The 24623-nt window shown below is 36.8% G+C and overlaps 1 protein-coding gene across 16 annotated transcripts in view; it reads right to left on the bottom strand.

Moving 5' to 3' along the window:
• The window catches only part of LOC141453431 (uncharacterized), a 330813-nt gene that overhangs the window by 5560 nt on the left and 300630 nt on the right, over positions 1 to 24623 (bottom strand). For 13 of the 16 annotated variants that reach the window (XR_012457990.1, XM_074126666.1, XM_074126667.1 and 10 more), the window contains 13 exons: positions 18872 to 20064; positions 11788 to 11860; positions 10241 to 10281; positions 9117 to 9281; positions 8278 to 8968; positions 7766 to 7964; positions 7525 to 7673; positions 5945 to 6048; positions 3233 to 3455; positions 1953 to 2150; positions 814 to 879; positions 683 to 745; positions 261 to 568 (listed from right to left, as the gene is read on the bottom strand). Coding sequence is in view for 15 of the 16 variants with exons in the window: in XM_074126666.1 (XP_073982767.1) it covers positions 261 to 568; positions 683 to 745; positions 814 to 879; positions 1953 to 2150; positions 3233 to 3455; positions 5945 to 6048; positions 7525 to 7673; positions 7766 to 7964; positions 8278 to 8968; positions 9117 to 9281; positions 10241 to 10281; positions 11788 to 11860; positions 18872 to 20064 (3473 nt within the window). In the remaining variant the exon portion in view is untranslated. The remainder of the gene's footprint in view (positions 1 to 260; positions 569 to 682; positions 746 to 813; positions 880 to 1952; positions 2151 to 3232; positions 3456 to 5944; positions 6049 to 7524; positions 7674 to 7765; positions 7965 to 8277; positions 8969 to 9116; positions 9282 to 10240; positions 10282 to 11787; positions 11861 to 18871; positions 20065 to 24623) is intronic. The other 3 variants (XM_074126657.1, XM_074126660.1, XM_074126665.1) reach the window with 3 other exon arrangements.

The raw sequence follows: 24623 nt of genomic DNA, 5'->3' as shown, positions 1-24623 counted from the left end.
AACTCGTTTTAAGTTTTATTAGGTCTAATTGTGATGGTTTTTTTTTCTCATTTTAAGTAAATGATATATATCAATTTAACATTACAACGCTTTGTCATTGCAATTGTTTGCCACCAGGTTCCAGTAACCGAGCTTACGGAGCTTTACTTTATTTAAAGTTTTTGCATTTTAAGTATTTGTATTTACTTATTTTTTGACCGTAGGAAAAATATTGTTGGCGTGCATAAGACAGGAAATGAAAGTGACTATTTTTAGCTTACTAGTATGATGTTTGTACACATGATTGGCCATATCATCGTGTGCCGAAGTGGAATGATATTTCAGAGTGGTTGGCGTACTCTTTTTAGCGATGGGCGCTTGCGGTTGTGGGGGTGGTGGAGGCGGTGGCGGTGGTTGCAGCGGTCGGTGTGGCGGCAGGAATGGTTCACATCCGGTTGGCGGACAGTTCAATGAGTCGAATTTGGCAGCGGCCGTAACGGCTGCAATCGCTGCTTTATGCTGTTCCACAGTACCACCGGATTCCAAAACTCGCATCTTGTTTCTATTCGCTATTGGACAGCCTGATGCACTGTAAAACAGAAGAAAGTAGAATGCTAATCAAGTGCTCACAATTATCTTCATTAATTTCTTTATAAATAGCATTTATAAAGAAATAGTTAATGAGAGAGAAAAAAAAAATTACCTTCTATGCGAAAGGAACTTGCCAGTAGCATGTCCCGAACCATCGCAGCCAGGTATTGGACACCTGACAACATACAACAATTTATAATGAGCCACTACATAGTAAATTGATTCTAGAAAATATGTTCATACTTATTGGTGTGACGTTGTACAGGTTCTGGAGAATGGCTCCAGAAGTAGATGTCATCGTTTTCACATCTAAATAAAGGATAAACTTTTATAATTTTCTACTAAATGTTTTTTTTTTACTTTTGGTGATGAATTTTTATATTTTAATAAGTTGACCACACTGTTGCTGAAAATTTAATCAAATAAACTGGTGTAAAAGAAAAAAAAAACTCTGTTATTTGAGATATCGATTTAAAACTTTCAATTCTGAAAAGAACTACGTATTAAAAACGAAAAAGAAAATGCTCCGCCTATAAAACTAGAAGAAATAAAACTAAATTTATATAAAATATTGTTGCAGCAATACGTTAAATGTGACCTTTTGTTGCAATCTGCATGTTTACCATCGTACAACTCAAAGGAAGACCAAGTGGTTTATGTAAAATAATCATGTGCTTATTATTCACGCTTTTTATTGCTCCATTAAATTTAATGGATGTTTATTTAATTATTCCCTTTATATTCTAATCGTCTGCCAATATGAATGTAACCAACTACTTCTGATTATGTACTTTCATTTTTGACAATAATTTAGGATACTCTCAACCCTTTAGTGACCTCTGAACGCCACGTCATCGTAGTAAATTCGTCCTCCCCTCCAGAAATGGACTTCCTATTTATACCATTAGAACAAAAGTTTCTGAAAAAGATCTGAAGACTTTTCACTCAACCTCGAACAGCACGATTTGAGTTTTTTTTTTTTTTTTTTTTATAGTACTTTGACAGGGCTATCAAATAGATCTTTTCAAGACAAAAGAAAGATAATTATGTCTACCTTTTTATTTCTTTCGACGCGAAAGGATGTAGAAGGCCGAAAAACAAGAGATTTTTTCTCTGAACTTTTCCCTTTTGAGTCACCACCCTTCACACAGGTCAGTCATGGTACTCTAAATATCTCAAATAACTTACAAGTTCTTTTTCTTTGCTCTGGTACTTATAAAAACCAAAATTTTTTTCGACTGATGAATGGTTTACAATTATTTAGTTAGTAAGAAAAAAAAGGTTTCACAGTCAAAGATTTTGTTTAATTACAAATTTTTATGAAATTTAAAGCAAATTATTAGTTTTAAAAAAAAAAAAAAAAAAAAAAAAACAAAGCTCACCTAAGTGGTTCAGAATCTTGTCCATCTCTAGGTTTACTTTTTGGTTTATTTGCCCTCGGACATCCAGAAAGGCTTCTATGTGAAGAATAGTTACCAGTGACATGTCCTGAACCGTCACAACCAGGCGTTGGACATTTTAATTCCTGCGAATGTGCCTGTATATGCGGTCGATCGTTTCTACCGCAGCCTCCAGTTAAACTGAAAAGTAAAAAAATTAATTAATTTTTTTTGAAATAAATCAAAATCAAATTTTTGTTTTTGTTTTTAAAGAGCCAAAATTCTTAAGCAGAAGAAGAGAATTTATCGATAATGTTTCTTAATGTTCACGACGAGGAATGAAGCAGAAACTAGCAGAATTGAAGATTAAATGAAGAGTTTTCTTATTCTTCATCTCACCACTCAAAAGAAATATTATGCATTCATGCAGAATTACGTCTAGCATAACTCACAAGACGAAAAATTGTGAATAGTTCAATTTTAATTTTACACGCTAGAGCACGTAATAACTTTTCCACAAAATTATTCAGTGACATTTTACAGAAATAAATTTCTTTTTTTCTCTCTACAAAATGTCACCAATGATTTTATTGAATGATGGATTTTGGCCAATAACAAATTGGAACTCTCTGGCATTTTTACGTTAATCAGCTCTGCTGTTCTCATAAACCAAACAAAAGTGCTGGATGATCATGGGTGAACAAAAAGTAATTTTTGTTTTTGGTTTCTAATTTTTTTTTTTGTTCTATCATAAATTATATTTATTGTGATGGATAAATAGCAGTATATACTGAGAAAACAAGAGAAAATATACACACACTTGGATGTAATTTCTCTGGGTATAAAATATTGAACAGAATCAAGCTGTACCTGGAGAAGTTGTTTGGACGAAGGAAACCGATAGAATTTTAATAGACATTCGACTGGGGATGTTTAATAATTACGACCGAACTCACGACCGATTTGTTTACCAAAGTGGTCTCTCGTACAATATTGGAGAAGGGCCCAACGTACCTTCGCTGGCCCTACCACTCTTCCCCTCTCTTTTAACTGCCCTTAACCGCCTCTCATAGTCCTTTTGTTTACCTTCATCAATATTGAAAAAGTAATATCGGTCTCTACTACTCTAGTAAACAATATATACATATATATATATATATATACATAAGTAGCCACTCTCACTACCTCTCTTTTTTCATATACAGAGCATATATTTAACATTGGACTTTACTTTCTAGCTCTTCACTAATATATTAAAAAAAGCCCGGTACTTCTTTTCTTACCTTTGCTCTTTAGCATGCGTAGGTGGTTTGTCATGTTGCGGTGGCGCCATTGTGTAACAACCTCCCGGGCCGTAAGCACCAGGTGCGCCTGCGCCAGGGTATCCGCCGGCTGGATAACCACACGAATATCCCGGAGGACCAGGATAGCCAGCATAACCGCCTCCGTTGGTACCATACTCTGCACCGCTTATGTAGCTAGCGTGCGGACTCATACTGGAATAACCTAGAAATAAAATGAATAATTAGTAATGTAATTTATTGGTGGGAGAGTGCCATGATAAAATAATAAAAATAATGGTCTTTGTAGTTCCAAGAAATTTTATGGCATAAAGAATAACAAACCTAACATTACCAAAGGCTGAAAATATCTCGCGATGTCCTAAATCAAACCTTTATTTTAGCAGCACTGTTTGTTCAGTTTCCTTTTACGGCTGTAAACTATGGTCCACATAAGATATTCAGAAGAAATACAGTTCACACTCCAGAAACCAGTCTTCGTAATAAAAGTCTTATCTTGTATTTCAAAGAGTATCTCAGATTACATACTGTAACGAAGTTGACCTGGGCGGAGAAGAAAGGCCTAGATTGTTCTAGAGGTTGAACGACCAAAGTCAGTAACAGGCCGCCACTGCATAAACAAAAGGGGCGGTATCTACCTGTGGCAGAGAAGAAAGGCCTAGATTGTTCTAGGGGTTAAGCGACCAAAGTCGGTATCAGGCCACCACTGTGTAGACAAAAGGGCCGGTCTCTATCTGAACTAGAAAGGAAAGGGCTAGATTGTTCAAAGAGTTAGTGACCCGTGTAAAAGCCAGCTAAGAGAAAGGCCTCAGTTGGGGTGGTGGCATATGTGTTTTCCCAGCCAGTGATTGACAGGTAGGAGCGAGACAGAGAGTAGGAGGAGGGCGGCCCCAGCTGAGGTGGTGGCAGTATGTTGTCTCCAGCCAATGAACGTCAGGAGGGCGTGGAAACTTATGCTCAGAGAGTTGGAGGAGGGCAGTCCCAGTTGGAGGGAGGCACGCAGTTAAAAGGAGGCAGACACAGCTGGAGAAGTCAGTTTTTAAGCAAGTTTTAAGGAGTTATTAGAGTTTATAGTTTTAATCAGTTAGTTTTAAGTGAGTCTTTGAGAGACAGTTTTGGGAGACACTTTGGAAGTGATAGTTTTGAGAGGTCAGTGTTACGGAGTGCTTCAGTGTTAGCCAGTTGGGCAGGTAGTCAGTTCGTGAGTAGAGCTTTGCTAGTGCGGTTGAGTCTAGCGCAATTCGGTGCAGTGTGGACCAGGGGTCAGTCGTGGAACAGTTTTGTGGCGTTACGTAGTGAATAAGTAACAGTAAACTGTTGTTACTGTTGTAAATGGTGACTGTAATGAATAGCGTTAGTTGCTAGTAAATGTTAATGTTAGTTAATGTTAATGCGTGAATAAATCAGGTTATTACTTACAACTTTAGCGAGTTTTATTATTTAATCAAACCCACATATTTAATAACTAGTGGCAGGCATTAGTTGTGTAAGTAAAGTTTTTGGAAAAACTTTACAATACTATAAGACACAAATGGACTAAAATACTTTTGGTTCTAAAATTAGCTCTCAACTGGCTAAACAAACTGCTATACAAAATATGTTTAGCAACTGATTTCAGAGTTTCTGTTTTTTAATAAGTTGTATACTTTAGATCGAAAAAGACAAAATGAAGTAAAAAAAAACATTTCTAATTAAAAGTACTATTAGGGAAAGCTGGCTATAACTTTTTTTTTGTTTTCTCTGATTTCGACGTCAACAAATGAACATTCTAAAAAAAAAATATTCCTTAAGGATAAGTTAAGAATGACATGGGAAAGAGCTTGTAACTGATCTTACAATGTTTATATACAGATATTGTCTATTCTGATGTAATGAATTCATACTCGTACTTATTTATGAATGTTTCTTTACAAACGCTTAGAATAACTAAAGGGCTAACCTGAATAATTATTGTACTGTCCATCAATAATGTGTTATGATGAATAAATTTCAATGAGAATGATCTAATCGTAGTAAAAACTTCTATGATTCATTCAAAAATTTATAATAGAGATTTATTATGGACATTAATCTCACACCACTCACTCACTATCTGTACTTACTTGTAAACTAAATCAATAAATGAATTATCTTTAGATTCTATGCAGGGTAACTGTACATTTATGGTAAAAATAATGACCTATTTTTTTCAGGTGGGGCTTAACGTCTTACTACCAATTAGGTGTCGTGGACGGTGGGCGGAAGCTCATACTTTACTGTAAACAATTTTTTCCTATTACAAAGCCACGCTCTTAACCACTAGACCAACACTCGCCCCCCATTTATACTCAGTCCAATTAAGAGTGAACCACAACAAAAAAATTGGTTATGATAAACATATTGTATCATTGAGAGGATAATGCAAAAAAGTAAGGCAAATCTAGAACTCCCCCGATTAGAGGAGTGTCGCATCTATAAGATCGGAGGTATCCGAAGGATTGTAAATGGTTCATAAGGGCAATATTGTGACCTACTTGACTTAATATACTGATCAATATTGAAATTAACTTAGTAAGCTTGATTATACTTAGCCGTCTGACACCCATAGAATAATAAAAATACGTAATATTTCCAGTGCTTTTAGAAATGCGATCTAGGCTTAATTTTTTTCTAATTAGCAAAGATTAATTCAAGAAGTACCTCCTTTCTACTTACCATTAACATCTCTGTAAGAGTCTATATAGTGAGGATGTGATGAGTCCGGCGTGGATTCTCTTGAATATGGAAACACTCGTCCGCCGCTCCTAAAAACGCACCATCTAAGTAACAACAACACAATAACAGCTGGTGTCAGCAAAACACAGAGAGAGAGAGAGATAAAGAGTTTCCACTCAGAATTTCATAAAGAATTAATTGTTCTTAGTTCGAAGACTTTGGATACAAAAAAAAAAAAAATGGAAGTTTATTGAATATTTTTAAAACTAAAAAGGAATATTAACTTAAAACTGGACATCTTAAACCTAAATGAGCTGTGTTTTATCGTGAGGAGGCAAGAAGTTTTATAATAAAGTCAAGAATGACATATTTCCAAGAGAACTCACTCCCTAGGCTTTGCTGGGACAACGGAAATTAAAATGTCAGAATTTTTTTTCCCCAGATTTGGGAATTGGATCGGGCTGCCGAAGACTGAGGCGAAATTTCCTTGAGAAGACCAAGATCTATTAATTGTTGTTCCGCCTTGTAAGAAGAATAAGAAATATTTTAAGATGTTAGACTCAAATAAATTCACGAATTCTCATTTGAAGTCATATGAGTCTGAAAAAGAAGTTTCTACAAATTGGCTTGAGTATATGACACCGGCGATTCACAAACAAGAAGTGTCAAAAATCACTCCTCACACTCGCCAAGAAATTGGAAGTTTTTTTGGAAATAAAATAGGTTATCAAAAATTCCAAATTATAAGAAAATCTATTAATCGGAATTGCTAATTTGCTACAGTGAATTAAGAGGGAATGGCTGAACCCACTGAGACTTACAAGATCCATTTATTATGCCTCAAGTGTTAATATTTGTCACTGAATGTAGGCGCGTACTAATCTATAAATGTGAACGAAGATTGCGGGTGGGTTCGCTAAACCTTAACATTCCAATGGCTGTAAGTGACGCACAGTTTCTTGAAGATGGCTGTCTTCACTTCTCAGGAGTTACAGGGAACTTCTATTTTACTAAATAGATTTCTAGAAGTCAATAATTTTGACATCAAACCACAAAACTTTCGACAACTTCTTTCATTCTACAAAAAAATAAAATACTAGAAGTGACAGGTAAATCTAGTCTCGACGAAAATCCTCCCAGTATAGCTGGCGAAGAAAATGTTCATCCCAGACTGTCGGATCCAGCTTTTCTTAGAAATTTCTGAGAATTATGTGAGAGGTTTCCATTACCTGGGCGACTAAAATTGAATAGTTTCCACCTAGCAGTAGTAGGGGATCCGTGGTTACCACCAACGAGAATTCGTTGTTTATGACAAGGAGGCTAGACAAACTAAAATGTTGGGAAGCAAATAATAGCCATCAAAGAAGAATGACTGAAGAAAATAAGCAGAGTTTTGAGATATGTTCACTTAAAATAAAATTTAATGTTGTAGTACAATATTTGTTTTAAATTTATTTGACAAATCATGCCTGATTTTCTTAAAAATTATTATAGTTTTAAAATAAAAACTGAATCTGTTTCAGCTAACAAGATATTAAAAATAAAAATATATAGTTTAAAAACTGCAAAAATACTTTTACCTATTGACGGAAAGGTCCAAAGTTTGTCCCTGTGGACTTGTGGGTACTTGAGGGCTTGCAGTCATGTGAGGACTTGTGGCCGCCTGAGGACTACCTCTTGTTCCGTTGTACCCATGCGGACTTAGACTGTTGCCTCCGTAACCACCAGTCTGGAAAAACAATCTTATATTTTGACTGAAATTTTTAAAACATAATTTCAACATTTTAATTTACTACTCATTCCGGTAACTAAATAACTTACTTGAGGACTTGTGGAGGTTACACTTGACGTGGATAAGTCCATAACAGAACCACCGGCGGGTGAACTTGGCTCAACAGGTTTCAGCCCTGCTGGCATACATTTGACAGAGAGATTTATTGCAGACCCAGCTGGTGAAAAGCCAGCTGGTATTGCAGTGCCATTGGTCGCTGCTGCAGCTGCCTCATATTGGTACATAGGCCTAGAAATTGATCGACAATTAAGTAATCGCTAGCAATGATATCGATAAATACTATCAATGCTCGAAAAAATTAATCGAAATTGTTTAATATAATAAAGCGGTATTTTATACTTCAACTGTTACATATAAATTTAAAGGTAAGGGGGAAGAATTTACAGAGTTAACAATTCTTTTTTCGCACTGTAACTGGACCAGCTTCTTTAATCTTTTCTCAAGTAAACGCTATAAAATCTAATGTAAAAAGAGGAGGTCACAGGCAGTTTAAAATTGCATAAGTTTCGAGGAGTGTGAAAGCATGGAAAAATAATTTTACCTTGGATAGATTGGTTGTTCGTTATGTTCAGGCTCTGAGGTTTGCTGTTCCTGTTTCATCATGACCTGCATGTGTTGTTCATATCCACCCTGCTCCGAATACTCACTTCCAGGATATCTCTGGGAATTGCATTCATATCTATCGTAACCGGTACCAGGATCATAAGGCCGATGGCTAGTCACCTCATAACTTCTGCCCATTTCAGAATAACCACTACTCGTCGAATAACTTCTATACATATCTTCATCGTAACTCCGTTGTAGACGGGAATCTTCCAACACTGCTGGACCATAAGGCGGAGGTGGCATATGTGGTGGTACTGGAGGTGGAGGTACGGGTAAATGTGCGCTGGACATGTGATGTCCACCGCCCATGGTTTCCATGCTGGACACTGACGATGAATTCGAATCGTGGCTCATATAGTTGTCATACTGTCTTGTTGGCGGAGGTGGGGTTTCCGGTTTGACACAGCACTCACTCTTTAACTTGCCACCTTTATCCACTTCTTCCTGATGGAGTATCTTGGTGGGTTTGACCGTGGGTTGTTTATAATAAGAAGGTGAAGTATATTCTGGTCGGGGTAGTTCAGATGGAGCTGGATAATAACAAGGCTTCATCTCAACGGGCGGCGACAAGGCGTTCATTTGTGGCTTTGTGAATCCAACTACCAAGCTAGCACAATCGTTGTTTACTGCAAGAACAAATAAAATGGAAGAAATATTTTAAAAAACAAGGAACAGTGTTATATTTTGAAGAACATGTTTAAACATATCCGTGATTTGTGTGCTTAAAAAAAAACAAAAAAAAGAGAATAGAACAAACAAAACGGGCGGACATACTTGCATGCTGTGCTTTGTGTCTGGCCTCTCGGTTGGCCTGTTTGTTGGCAGCGGCCACTGGACACCCACTCAGGCTTCTGTGAGTGTTCCTATTTGATGATACATGACCGCGACCATTACAACCGGGTGTAGGACACTTGAGGATGGTCTCGTGCATGGCCAGTACTGGGACAGTACAGAGAGAGATAGTGTCAGTGAGGCAGAGAGAGAGTTTGTTATCTTTTAGAGAAAGAGAGAGAGCTGCTACAAGTGTAATAGAGAGTGATAGAGGAGAGCGCGCGGCCATCCCTCTCCTGTCCCAAGATTGGCTCAATACACTGTCTCAGAGCTGGAGACCTGAGTGGGCGACCAAGCGGGCTCACCTCTTTCCTCGGCACAATTTTTAATAAGCCCACAAACATGTAAGTACATACAGACAAACATATAGAACATATAAAATTCCAAAATGTTGGAACCATTCACACCATGCTGCATTTTATAACCAAACACAAGTTAGAAATTTTTGAGCGGAGCTCTAAATAAATACACGTCACCAACCTGGCTATATTGCAGGTTATAGAAGGTTATATTATGGATTGTTCCAATAAAACCGATTACGATAGGTTTGTGATTGTAAGAAGTGGGCTGGATGTTAGAAGTTCAAGTTCTAACTAATTTCTAAAGCCATTTTAAACAAGTTTTTTTTTGTTTGTGCCAAAATAGCCCCTTTGGATCCGCTGCGAAATGCTTTCCGGACAACACTAGAAGGACACGACCTTACGTCTTATAAATGATTTTATTTTATTTTAAATATTTTTCTATGTAGCATTTTATTTATAAATTTTTATTTACCAAGAGCCATGTGGTTTTGAATTTTTGTTTCCAGGATGAATTTTAAAACTTACGAGGGATGTTAAAACCTTCTACTTAAGGTGAAAGAAAAGTCCTCCAGGATTATGGATTTTTGAACTTGAGCACTGCAATTAGAACGTGCAAGACTGGTCAAATAGGCTTAAAACTTAATATAGATTTAGTTGGTGACACTGTGTTTGAATCTTGTAACCATACAGATGATCGAAAACACTTCTTACATCAATCATAAATTTGTATTTTGAAAAATTATTATAAAATAAACTAAAACTTACTTTCTGGTGTGACTTTATCTTTCCTTGGACATCCAGACAAGCTGTAACAATTTTTTTTTTTTAATGATTATTTTCATTAATTGTTAATATAAGGGCGCCGAGAAGCAGAATTACAGCGAGTACGTTAGAAAATGCAGATTTTTCTGGAGGCGGCCACCCTAATTATTCAGACTATATTTGGACTGTACTATATTTGAGATGTCTGTGGGGACATTAATTTTTTATTATTTTTTAAAACTTGCTTAAATATTCATTGTTTCTCCTGGAGATACCGTCAATGATGTACCGAGTAATTTGGATTCATTAATGACTATTTTAATAGTTTACTGTGATGGCACTGTAAAAAAAGGACAATAAAGATATGGATCTTGATAAGTTTGGAGTAAGAATTATAGTTAAATAGGGTGAACCAGGAAGTAATGTCCTAAAGTGGAGTTCAATGATGTATTGGCCAACTTCATATTTTCCACAGTTTCTTGAGTGACGTCACTTTTTCTGAAATTTTTTTTTCTGAAAATATTACTTTTTCCCATTAAAAATGTTATTACTCAGAAAATTTTAGTCCGAATTCGATTCTGATAACACGATTAGGAAGACAGATAAATTTTCTGAAAATTGATACCATTTCGAAGCATAAGTTACTTCTCCAAACAGCCTCAATCTTCCTCCTGAATACTGGAAAAATAAAAGTAATCGAAATTTTCAAGAAAACTCATTAGGCCCTTAAGAGATCATTATGAGACCTAGGTGCTGGCACTTTTCTTATCTAAAAGAGTTTTCAATGAATTAAACAACTTGATAAACTAACACTGTTGGGTGCTCGTGAACACGTTTTCTTCTAAAACAAACGAAATTTCTCATACAAAGATAAAAGGAATCCTGGAAAATGATATACCGTTAGAAAGCCCACATTAGACAAGGAAACTTTAATAAAAAGTGCCAGCACCTAGGTCGGATAATGATCACATGAGGGCCTAATGAGTTTTCTTAAATTACTTTTATTTTTCCAGCATTCGGAGGAAGATTGAGGCTGTTTGGAGACTAACTTATGCTTCGAAATGGTATCAATTTTTAGAAAATATCTGCCTTTCTAATCGTGTCATCAGAATCGAATTCGGACTAAAACTTTCTGAGTAATAACATTTTTATTAGAAAAAAGTAATGATTTTAGAAAAAAATTTAAAAGTGACGTCACTCAAGAACAGTGGAAAATATGAAGTTGGCCAATACGTCACTGAACTCCACTTTAGATGTACTACACACAGTAGGCTTATGGACATTACTTACTGGTTCACCCTGTATGGACACAAGCCCATCACACTAGGCCTCCACTATTTATGGCAAAGCACTCTACTTCTAGGTTCCGCTGGTATGTATAGTTGGCCTATGAATTTAACTCTAGGCCTTGTTGACCTCAACAGAAAGTGTTCTACAGTTAGTAAGCCTAGAATCTTTAGCGGAACTGACCGAAGGAGGAGAAACTCATTTCCGCATTCTGTTTCAGGACGCTTTATTCACTATTTCATAATATTTAAATGGTACTTTACCTTCTATGGTGAGAATAAAGGCCGGTAACATGTCCTTCGCCATTACAGCCGGGTGCTGGGCACTTACTGCCTTCTATATTGGAACAAAACAACAATATATGTTCAAAACTCTTGCCAAAACCAAATATAGTTTCGTTTAAAATAAAGTTTCCTTAAACAGTTAAGGAGATAGTAACAATAACCAGGTCTCTGGCAGTTATAAGGAAGGATTGGGGGCATAGTGTGGGTGTGTGTGTGTATATAGGGACCATTGCGGTCACACCTGTGTTGATGTAGGAGCCAACTTTAAGTGTCATTACTGTGAACGAAGTAACATCTGCCTCAAGTAAGCACCACCCACACCAATACTAAAGAGAGTGAGACACTTAACTGCACTTGACCGCCATCTTGTGGCATACCCATTAGCGGTGCCTAAAGGCAATGCCATCAAAACCCTTTACCCCCTTCTACGCTCTAATAATTACATATTAATGCAACTCTCACTCAGCCACACATACACAGTGTGCACAGATTTATCTCAGTATAATCCGTTCAAGATTTTCCGGTCCCATAATACAGTTTCTCCGCCCACTCGTCAGAAGTAATAAATGTGATTTATGTTTGCTTCATTTTCCTAAAGTAAGAGAGGTGTAATTATCTTTAGAGTACTTTCATATCCGCTGAGTCTTGCCTTCAAAATTATGTATAGTTAATTAAAAAAAAAGGCAAAGATAAAAATTTTTGATCTTCTTTGCTGTTTAAATTAACGCAAATAAATAAATAACGTTAACAATTTCCAATAAAGGCTAAGAAGTTTGAAGTTTTAAGACCAAAATAAACGTAACAGCAAATTCTTTTAAACTTAAATAAATTACAACAAAAAAAAGTTACTTACGTATAAGAGGAGAGTCTTGAATAGTTTGACTTAATAAAAACTTGCAAAAAAAGACCTACCGAGGTTCACTTCAGCAAAAAACCAAAAGCAAAACCTTTAACCTAAACAATGCTAACAGAAACTTGGGTTACTAATGTTTCAAGGTGGAAAAATGGATGAGAAATCTAATTCCCTAGACGATTTAAAGCAGTTCCATAGCAAATACTTAACACTTAATGTCAAATACCTTGATAAAAGTGGTTCAATATTCAAGAGATAATCACTGGGTCGCTAGTCTGTTCTTACCTTATAAGTATGTACTGTTAGAAGTAAAAATTTTAATTAAAAACCTAAGACATTTAGCTAAGTTTCCCATTTAATTTGATGGAAAAAATTTTTTGTGAAAAGGTGACATAGTGCATTTCCTAACCTAACTCAAGCCTTTTATCATAAATGTTGGATAGAATACTTATTATATTGTCCAGAATCTTTTAGGCACTTAAAGGTTGATATAATTTAAAAGGAATCTCTTATTACTATTCTGGAAATTGCCAAAAATAACACTTTTCGAGCCATGAGATTTCTCTAATCTTTTATCACCATATTTTTAATTGTTACACTTACCAACATTATGCTGTTGTATAAGACCGTAAAATACGCTATGACACTGAAGAAGGAAGTTTTTTTAACATTGGCGATATCTTTATACAAGTTTAAAGTTATAAAATAGATTCTTTGAGAATAAAATAGTGAAAGACTAGGTAATTACAAAGATTCAGGTACTTAGCAAATTTTCTCCTTCCAATTTTGTCAATATTATATCCTAGCTACCAAAATATTACTGGAAATGACACTTTTTCAGAAATGCACTATGTCACCTTCATCACAAAAAATTTTTTCCAACAAATTAAGTGAGAAACATAGCTAAACTTCTCAAGTTTTAAGACAATCGTTCAAACTATCTTCTAGACTATTACAAAAAAGAATTTTTAAAAATCATTGAGTGAATTGTTTTGAAAACACGTTTGAAGGGTAATGTTATTTTGTTCTTTTAATGGAGCAGGGCTTTAATCAAAGACGGACATGCATGGAGGTTACAAATTAGGTTATACTCAGCAACCTGTAATAATTAGCATATTGCAACGGCCATCTTAATTTATTTGATTATGTTGTACATTTTTTGCCGAATTTTATCATTCTTTTCTTTTTAGCAAAATAATTAAATAAAACAATAGACCAACAAGTGGCAAAAAAATTAATTTAACAGTTTTTAAATCTTCGCAATGTAACTTAGGTGATAGTAACAGTAAAAGAAAAAAAAAATAACAGAATGTTAATTATTTTTACATTTATAGGATGTTGGAGGGAATGACAAATTCAAGGGTGAAGGGAAATGCGGTAGAAGTGGGAGCGTTGGTTGGAATATTTAAAATTCCTCTCCATCATTAAGGAGGTATTAAAGATGGGCATCCCCATCTGCCTTATCTTATCCTCGGTTCTGTGGGGGAAGTTTCTTGGGAGTAAGGAGCATTGTAACAACACAAGTGGTGGCTGCCAACCATGGACATCCGGTGTAAAAGATTCACCGAAGTGGGGTTACCGTGCTTACCCTACACCCACCCATGTGTACGCAGCACCCTAGAATGCCCTCCTTAATGCTTATATAAGAGATCTTCGTGACGGAATTACATTATGATAAGCTTAAGTTTGGTTATTGCAGTTTAAAGCTTTGTCCGCGCCCACCACCAACAGTACAAAAACGGGAACAGTTTTGGAGAAACCGGGCTGGACATGAAAGCAGCTTTCAGGGAACTCACATACCCCTCATTTCCAGAACATACCACCACCACTCCCCTGTCTGTTCCGTACCAAAGAGAACACATGAGACCCCTACCCCACTGGCCCAGATGGGTATCCTAGTATATTTAATGGTTTGTCCGTTAAGCTTCTTGGGCTAACTGCAATAAATTTATGTGGGACCGACTAGTATTTAGCAATATACTGGCCAACAAATACTATTATGTAAACTTCCTCTTAACCAGCGAATTAGGACCCCCCCCCTCACCATTTACCTTCACAATTCATATAGAAGAGCCTTCGGCACAAAACTTTTGGACCTGACCATAAACTTCCTGAATTTGAGTAGCCTGCTTTACTGAATTTACAGCAAGTTAGCTGAAACAATCATTCTTTTTTTTACTTACATTTATTCTTCTACGTTATTGTATTGTATTCGGGCTCTTTTGGGCAATCAGGTTTTAGTGCAACTTTTCTTGTAGTCATTTTTTAGTTTACCATTATTTTGGGACTTCTCTCTGAAATGATTCCTACAATATTCTTTAAATTGGTACTCGAACTTCACTAATTGCATTCAATTGTTTTCCAACGGAACTTATTTTGAGTTGAAAATGGGATTCATGCTTTTAAGTGCCATTTAAATGTGATGGATTGGACTTTTCACTATAATTTAAAGTTAAGCAGGCAGCTGAACTCTAACCCGGAATGACCTCGAGAAAATCTAGAGTACTAACAACTGAACTAACCTCTTTTTCCAACCTTCTGTTGTCCACTTACTTTGAAACCAAATTCGAAACTTGAATGAAACCATGGGTAAGAATAGAACGTCTTGTGCGTTCCATTCCAAATTATTAATCGAGTAGTAAGACTGTAAGTTAATCTGAATAAAAAGCACGTAAAATTTATCTTAACTTCCTTAGATTATCTTCATATATCACTGAAAAGAAGGGGCGTTAAACTAATTACAAGAAAATATTTAGATGAGATTAAACAGTGCAAAAAAAGAAAAAGAAAAGAAAATCGAACAGAATAGGAAACCCAAGAGAAAAAGCATGAAGAAAAAAGAAAATAAAGTAACTTGGAGAAGAAGAAGAAGAAGAAGCAGAAACAGATGGGAGAGGTTTTTGGATGAATAGGAATGAGAGAGAGAGAGACCAAAAAACTGCCAGAATGAACGAACCAGGGTGCTATAATGGAGATATCAGGGTGAATTGTTGGGGGGGATAAGGTTGTAGATCTGATCAGTGCATCTCCTAAACACAGGGACCCACCTAAATCTGCAGGAAATGGGTAATTAACAATGATAACGAGCTCACGTACAGTTCCCAACACCCCTTTTGGCAGCCAAGAATCCCTAACCTTTTCACCTTATGCCCTTTAAGCAAATGTAACTTAGGCACTTTTTCCGTATTGTTTAACATTTAAATTATATAAGTATATACATATTATTACAATTCTTCTTACTGTCTCAAATTTTGTATACATAAAATATACTTTCTTTTATCGAGCATCTTTTTTTTGGTTCTGAAGTTCCCTGAATTCCGAAAAATCTGTATCTTAAGTGGTTTTAGGTGACTTACACACTCAAGTCATGTGAGTGTTTCATTACAGATTCCTTTATTCTATTATTTTTATTACCAGTTCCTGTTCTAATTTTTTTTAAACTTTCTCTCGCTTTTAGTGAAGATTTCTAATTTAGGGTTTCCAGTAAATTGAGAAAAGTGATTTTTTGTTAATTGATCATTGTATTTGTGTGTGAGTTTAATTACGTCAGCGGAGAGAGTGTGGTTAGCAACAAAGAAAAAAGTATCTTTTTCAAAAATACCCCCTTTTTTGGAGAAGGGGGAACTCAGAGGACCTCAAGCATACACCCCTGAAAAACTGACAATAATTTCAAATGATGACCATAATTTCTCTTACTTAAGAGAAATTAAAAACCAAATTATTTTATGTATTCTATAATAATAATTTCAAAAGAGGGAGAAGTCTGGAGAATACGAAAGAATAGGGAGCTGTACGACTTGTACGCCGAAGCGGATGTTGTTAAAAGTTGTTAAGACAGACAGGCTGAGCTGGGCAGGTCACCTAGCTAGGATGGAGGAATCTGAGATCCCAAGGAAAAGTGTTAGAAGGGACTGTTCACCGAACTAGGAGGGCTGGGGAAGGCCGAGGCTGAGGCGGGTAGATGGAGTGGCGGCTGACGCAAAAGGATTTTTAGGAATTCCCAACTGGAAAGCAGCCGCACAGGATAGAGCAAGATGACGGATGCCATTAGGGAGGCCAGAACTCGTCGCGAGTTGTAGCGCCGTAAGTAAGTACGAGTATAATAATAATTTCAATGAGAAACAGGTGACTCTTTCAAATTTCTATTTTTCTTTTCTTTAATGTAATAGAAAACCCGGAACTTCCTTTCCAGTCTGCCCAACAATACTTTAAATCCAAGCCAATAGTTTAAAATTCTAGTTTAAACCTCGCCTAGCTAGAATCACGCCCTACACTCCTTTGCTAATTGCACCAGTATTTCATTTCTCTCTGTTCATTACTCTCTCTCTCTCTCTAATCCAAAATTCACCCTACCTCACAACCAACACCATTCAACATCCATCCCGGCTTGTTTTCCTTAACAAGAAGAGGGACGCGCGCGCCTCTTTAACCCTTTTCTAAACTCTTGTGAACCCAGAAAAACAAACTAGCATCCGCCAGAGAGAGTTTTCTTATTCCGGGACCCTTCATCCCGCACCCACTTCATGACTATAAATAAGAGATAACCGAATTAAAACACCCACCATTTTCCAGTGTATGTGTGTGTGTGTGTTTGTTGTGTTTGTTTTGTTAGTGTATGTGTATGTGTGTGTCCCTACTTCAATCTCCTACAGATTTTTACGACATGAGTTAATTACAACCCCCCACCTTTTTTACTACCAGAATACAGAAGACTGCGGGTCGTCTAGTCTGGAGGAAACAACCAGTGCTAACAACAGAGCAAAGCCGAGGGAGCAACACTGTCGTAGTAACACCGTTGCTGGAAAAACAACATCCAAAAACCCCGGGAAATGTAAACAAACTTCCAGTGATTGTTCTATCGTAATTTTCACTCACACAAACACACACACCTTGTTTGAACCACTCCCGGATTGGGAAATGCTTCGATCACAAAATGAAAACTGAGAAGTGGGGAGCAGGGGGAGGCGATTTAATAAAACAAAAGCTTGTAAAATATAATATGCCAGTAATATTGATCCCTTATAACAAAAAAAAAGAAAAAGTTTTTCCATTGTTAAAATGATTTTTTCAACCCTTTACTGGAAAACTGCGCGCGATCCAATATGAAGGTCGAAGCAAACGCTTTTCCAAAACTGTGTTTGTATGATGTGAACTTACGAACGAAATTTCCCTTCAATAAATACCCAAAGAGTTTATACATTTTTAAGGGCTACTGATATTATAAAACTGACCGAATTTTAGACAAATTTCATTGTTATCTATAACATGTCGTTTCACCAGTTCTAGTAGAGATAACATAACCTCCACGAAAAACGTAACAGCCACGACCATCAACCAAGAGCATTCCAGCAGCTACAGGACAAGAGATTTAGAACAGAAATAAAGGATAGCTATTAACCTAGAAACGTTGCAATCTAAAATATATATTACAGTTTTCTTTAGATTACCCTTTTGAGAAAAACCGCGAGACCAGATAAGAGAAACAGCTTACTTTTTCTTAAAAAACGCGACTTCGAATTCCCCAGAAAGTTAAACAAGGCCTAGGACAGGTCTGGATCAAAGATCAGAATTTATATTAACTTACACGTAGAGAGTTGAAATCTCCTATCAGGTTGATCTGCGAAGCCTCCTCTACCGGATAGGAAATGTGCAATAGTGTGCCCCAAGCAACTTCCTTTTTACGGAACTGCATTCAATGATAGCTCCCGTTGGATAAAACCAAAAAATGTAGTGATCTTTCAATGATAATGAGAAATAGTTACACTGAGGGCTCAATAACTCTTAGTAGTTGCAATCAACTTCTCTTTGTTAGGTCTTATTATTAGTTTTGAGTTGAGTGTTCTTGGGACGTCATGATCTTAAGTTAAGGTACTTTCTTTAAACTAGTACGACAATAAACCCGAATCTCTAATTCAAAAAGGACATTTTCCTGAAGTATGATGAAGTGGACGGAGGCAGAAATGGAGGGATTCTCAAGACGAAGCCTCAAGATGTTGCAAGAAGTATTTGTAATAATGAAGGGTCAGCCACTAAAGCTATCCACCCTATTCTAAGTACTTACATTTGAAGTACAAGGGCCATTTAGTTAGGTCAGTGAGTTAGCGCGACACTTCTTTTCACCTTAACATCAACAACTGCCCTAGCACTTAAGGACTAAGAACAAAAACAAAAGGGCAAGCAAAAACAAAAAACAAAAAAATGAATCGTTACCTTTTCCGATACTGTTCGGCGATAATGGCCTATCCTTAGAGGGTGGTGACATGGAACTGCTGACCGCGGCTACGCTAACCACACCTTCCCGAGCTACATCCTGTATCGCGCTAGCTGCCCTACTTCCGGCACCCGCCGGCTGCAATATTGTATAATGTTTTGAAGCAGCACCTTCTGGTGATTCCACTCTTTTTGTTGAGGATACTTGCACTGTTTCCGGTTCCTCTTTGATTCGTTTCTCTTCGACTCTGGGTTGGGTCGTTTCCGGAACCGGTGGCAAAGAACCAGGATAGCCAACAAATGTAGCACTGGCCGGATATGGACCTAATAGTTCCATCATTTTCTCCTTCTGTTCGGCAATTGGCTTAAAAGCCGACGGAATAAATTTCTTATCGTCACGTTCTTCTTTCTTCTTTTTCGTTTCTTTTTTCTCATCATCTTCTTGGCCAGGATCGGACATATCGATTTCTAATTCATTGGATGAATCGTCGACTAGTTCATTGAAATCTGGTTCATACCTTGAGTATTTCTCTTGTTTAACTTTACCCACTTGAGACTGAAGACTGGCGCATTCGTTCTCTATTTTTAATAAGTTTTCTAATTCGTTACCCTCTTTGGGTTTCTTCTCTTCCTGTTTTGGAAGCTCTTCTTCCGATCGACTCTCTTCTTCCGTTTTGACGACCGTAGAATTCTTGTTAATATCCGTTTTCTGGCGACCTTCCTGCGGCCCTCGGAGTGTGATAACATCTTTCAAACAGCATCCACCATCCGAACCTACTAAAGATTTCTTTTTCTCTTCAAATAAATTCTCAAAAGCCGGTGAATCATCCTGCTCTCTATAGACGTTCTCTCTGGCTGGCCAGCTACCAGATAAAGATTTAAGTGCAGCCTCAGTTTCTCTGATCAACGTTTCATCGTCTTGTTCTTCGGGTAAACTTTGATTTGGTTTAGCATTTTTCTTTGCCGGTGATCTAGAAGGTGAAACGGCTATTAAGGCGCGCTTCTTTTGCGGCAAAGAACGCTGACAATCTTCCATATCTGTTTCGCCCATACTGAAGTCTTCTTTTTTTCTTTTCTTTTTCGGTTCGTCTTCTTCTTTACGTTGTAATTTCTTCGTCAAAAGATCGGCTATCTTAGGTTTATTTTCATTTTTGGAACGACCTCCGACCATTGGTCCAACGCTTTGCGATGATCTGAAACAAATGAGAGACACCTTACTTGCCAAAACGCTTCTTTGAATAAGTTTCTTTTTTTTTACAAGAGAAATATTAGATGAAGAAAATGATGAAGAAAAAGCTTATGGTTTTTTTGAAGTCAATGGAAATGGTGGTTAAAGGAAGGAAATGTGTAGAATGTTCTGCCGGAGGGGCAAATGGAAGTTGAAAAGCTGTGGTGAGCTTTAATCTGGAGAAGTCTGGATAAGAAATGCCGTAAAAAGGAGTTGGAAAGAATAAGTCTTTTTTATTTTTCTTTCTTTTTTCTTTTTGTACAAATTATGGTATAATAAAAGCTAAGATTATACCTGAGGGCGTTATAACAGGATTACAAGTGTAGCGGCATTTGTCTTTGCAAGGAGGATAAAAACAAGAAGAGGCTGCAGCATCTCCCGCTGTGGTAGAGATAATGCGCTGCTATCAGTCAACCGTTGCCACACAGTTTCCTCTCTAGGAACTTATCTCCACAATACAGTAATGAGCAAGAAACAAGAAGCATTCATATCACTTATATAACAACTCTCTGTGTTCATTCATAAATTAAGTAGTGGAAATAAGAGCACTAACGGAAACATTTGAACCTATCTTAATTAAAGGGTCGTTATAATGTAATTAAAGTGGGGGTGGGGTTTTATATTGTGGATTCAGTTCAAAAGCTGTGCTTCAAAGATGGGAAAGCTAATTTTTTTTTTTATTAGTCACACTATAAATGTGACATTTGTGTTTCTAAACTTGATCTTTTCTTATTCTTCTTCTTCTTCTTCATTTAGTTTTGAACTCGGGTGATTTGTACTTCTTGGAAATCACCGCTATTTAAAGGTTGTTGGTGTTGAACGTGTGGGGTTAACTTTGTACTTTTTATCTCTTGGGTATTTCGTACTTTCCACACCAAATGCTGTGAAGTTTGCTTGATCATGCAAAAGGATTTCTGCAAATTTATCCATAAGTTCCATTTTTTGCAAGGAAGTGCCAGTTTCTGGACAACGGGTGGTTTTTCATTGTAGTTTTTTTACTGTGAGAACTTGGTTTCTTCAATTGCAGAAGCTCTGAATGTCCGGGGTAACCTTTATTTTGGGTGCTAACTCTCCCGACAGGATGTCTCTATCATTCGAAAAGCTGTAGGAAATAAGGTCTCTTTAATTTTTTCTCTTCAGCATGATGTTCTTCTCCATTTTTAACAACTCCAAAGTCTCTTGTTTTCTTTTTGATGTGTATCAATTTCCCCCTCCGCCCATCCCCACAGCTTAGCCCTGAAAAGACTCGAGATTCCCCACCACTTAGTGTCTGTCTTAAATAATGTAGATCTTTTTTTTTTTCTTTTTTTTTTTTGGAGTATGGCCGACCACGGTTTGTGTTACCCTCCTTACTTAATCTGTTTTTGGTTATCCTAAAAACCCACCCTGCGCGTCCTCAAAAAAGCGCGTACAACCACCACACACACACACACACACACACCCTGCTGACTAACACTTCTTGTACAACCTACTGTTATACACCACCACCACCACCACCACCACCACCACCGTTCTTCAAGAATTACCAAGTGGATAAGAAGAATAAGGCTTTCCGAGGAGGATGGAGAAGTTTTGGTTGTAAGGGGGGGGGTAGAAAAAAAACCATGTTGTTATAGTCGTCCACGTTGCTTTAGCCGTTATTTGTTTTATGTAAACTGGTGCCCAGTGTGCGTGTGTGTGTGTGTGTGAGTGTGTGGAGGGGGAAGGCCCACGTAAGGGGTGGTTTGCTCTGTTAAATATTCAGTGGTTTTGGAATAGGAAAGGCATAGACGTCACTTTGTTTAAACCAATCTAATACAAAGGAAGCGAGACTGTTTACCATCTTCTGCCTGCTCCGCGCACTAAACCAAAATATTTACACCCACCATTTAAAAAAAACAAAAGTATTAAAACACCATTTTTATAATGGGAAATATTGCCTCATTTTCTCGAAAAACTGTGTTATAATTTTAGTTTATCCCATCCCTACCAACATTCGTAAGAAAATGAAAATTAAATGGCCTCCTTGTTTTTTTTAAAAAAAAACAAATTTTTTCCATCAAAAAATCAGATTTAAACATTCACAAAACTTCCCACAATTAACAAAATTACATTTACAAAAAAATTATTTAATTAATTAATTAAATTACAAAAATAAAAGTTTTCATGTTTGTGCATGCTCGTGCTATATTCAAATATAGCATAACTCCACCAGAAACATACACCACAATTGTAACAGCTAGATTTTCTAGATGATAACTAGGAATCACTAGGTTTTTTTTTTTAGATGAAAAGGCCACAAATAAACACGAGTAATTTCCATAATAGTGCTGTGAATCTGGGAGTATGTATGCAACACCCAATTGTTCTTGATGTTTGATCTCGTCCACAAAGAGTTTCTACCTCAAGGTCAAACGGTCAATCGAACACTTTTACCGAGAGGTTCTTGGAAAAACTTCGAAAAAGGGTCATCCATGTGAGGCCAAACATCAAGAACAAGTGGGTGTTGTTGCATCACGATAATGCTCCTTGTCACACAGCAATTTCAATAAACCAGAGTTTTTGGCCAGTAAAAACATTCCTGTGGCTCCTCACAGCCTCCTTATTCGCCTGACTTGAGTCCTTGTGAATTTTTTCTCTTCCCGAAATTAGAAAAATCACCTGAAGGAAACTCATTTTGGGACAGTCGAAAACATTCAAACGGCTGTAACCGACCAGCTGAAGGCTATTCCAGTATCGGAGTTCGAGCACTGCTATGAGGAGTGAAAGAAACGTCTCCAGCGCTGTGTGGCTTCAGAAGGAAGTTATTTTAAAAGTGAAAATATAGAATTGTAATTCTTTTTGAATAAAAAAATCAGTCTCATTACTTATTTTACAGACCTTGTATATAGATATATACATTTACAATTGATAACTGTATCAACACATGCACCCTGGTGGTGCTAGTAACTGCTAATAATCTAATGAGGGATTTACTCCTAATACTCCCATGTATTATGTATACATATATACACAGCTGGCTAACACATACAAACCAACCATGGTGATACATTGTGAATGTTTCAGGATAGGGAAGTATAGGGCGTTAATGGCTCAATAACTCAACACAAGTCCTGCCGCCTACATACACACATAAAATATATATATATATAGTATTCCCCCTTCCATGTAATTTTCTAGATATATATGCATACCTGTGTTTATATGAATACTCTGTAACAAACAAGCATCAATGCACCTGTTGTTTAAATTTACACCTTATGAAATGGATCCACCATAAATCTCATCACATTCCTGTAAGTTTATTCCCATAAGTAATGGGCAAATTTTCCCAGATTATCCCGCTAACATTTCTTTCTTACGTATGTTACCTAAATTCTTGATAGTAATTTTCTGTCATGGTTTCATAGAAAAGGACTTAATCTATCCGTCTCCCTGTAAAATTCTGCAATGACATTGGTCATTGCTGGTCACGTAATTCTTACTAGTTACCACTTTAATTACCCGTAGTGTGACGACGCCTCAACGTGAGTGAAAATTGCAAAAGTAATCCAAATTAGATGTCAGGCGCGGAAGCTCTTACATTACCAATTAACAACATTTTACCAACTAAATAATAAATTAGCTACAAAAAGAACTGAGGATCTCCTACTTACTATCCCGAGTTTATAACCATTACAGGAAACCTCTTCAGGGTGCACAAATTATGTTCCAAGTTCCTAGAAACACAGCGTTCACAGAGTAGTCTAAATAATTAGTGCAAGTTTAAAAATTAAAGAGGGGAAAGCAGAAATGCAGCTACACATAGAATGTCACCTCGAAATGAGATCCATCGAAGTCCGTAACCTGGGACAGATCATTCACCCTCCCCTCCATGTATATGATGATACAATAGTCCGTTAGAAGCGCAACTTTGTTGAGGTTGACTACAATCGAAATCCCCACAATCGAACTGAACTTAGATTCAAGCGTGTTTTTAAAAAAACACGGTTAAAATGTTAACCTTCGTAATAATAAAGTAAAGTAATTGCCTATTTTTTCAGGCGGACTTTACGTCCAACTACCCAATTAGGTGTCGTGTACGGAGGCGACTAGCAAACATACTTTACTACAAAATTCCTCATATTAACACATTAAATAGAATGCAAGGCCTAGACTAGTACCGCAATACATCTCAGCTTTGCGGGTCTAGCCTATAACCGCTCAGCTACCATGGCGCCTATCTATGTAATAATATTTCAAGTAATAAGAAGAAGTTATTAGAGAAACCCTTTTACTGGTGCCCAATACTTCTGAATTCCATTAAGAAGCTTTACGGGCGTTCAACAGTTGTATACATGCAGGTTCAAAACTAGGAACAACCAAGAAGCTTCTGATGCACAACAATGGTCCACCGAAACAAGGGAGCACAAATATAAAGGTTTTTTAAGATGAAGACTTCCTCTTTTAGACCCTATCCAAAACATCCTTGTAATTTTAAAGCCTGAAACCAGGATAGGTGATAATATTCTCTCTGGAAATCATTTTACATGGATAAAATCTAGT

Source organism: Rhodnius prolixus, unplaced genomic scaffold, assembly GCF_049639745.1.
Source record: "Rhodnius prolixus isolate KJV_2025 unplaced genomic scaffold, Rpr scaffold_3, whole genome shotgun sequence".
Classification (NCBI taxonomy): Eukaryota; Metazoa; Arthropoda; class Insecta; order Hemiptera; family Reduviidae; genus Rhodnius; species Rhodnius prolixus.
Note: the sequence above shows the minus strand (reverse complement) of the source record. Positions and strands in the feature narration are given on the sequence as shown.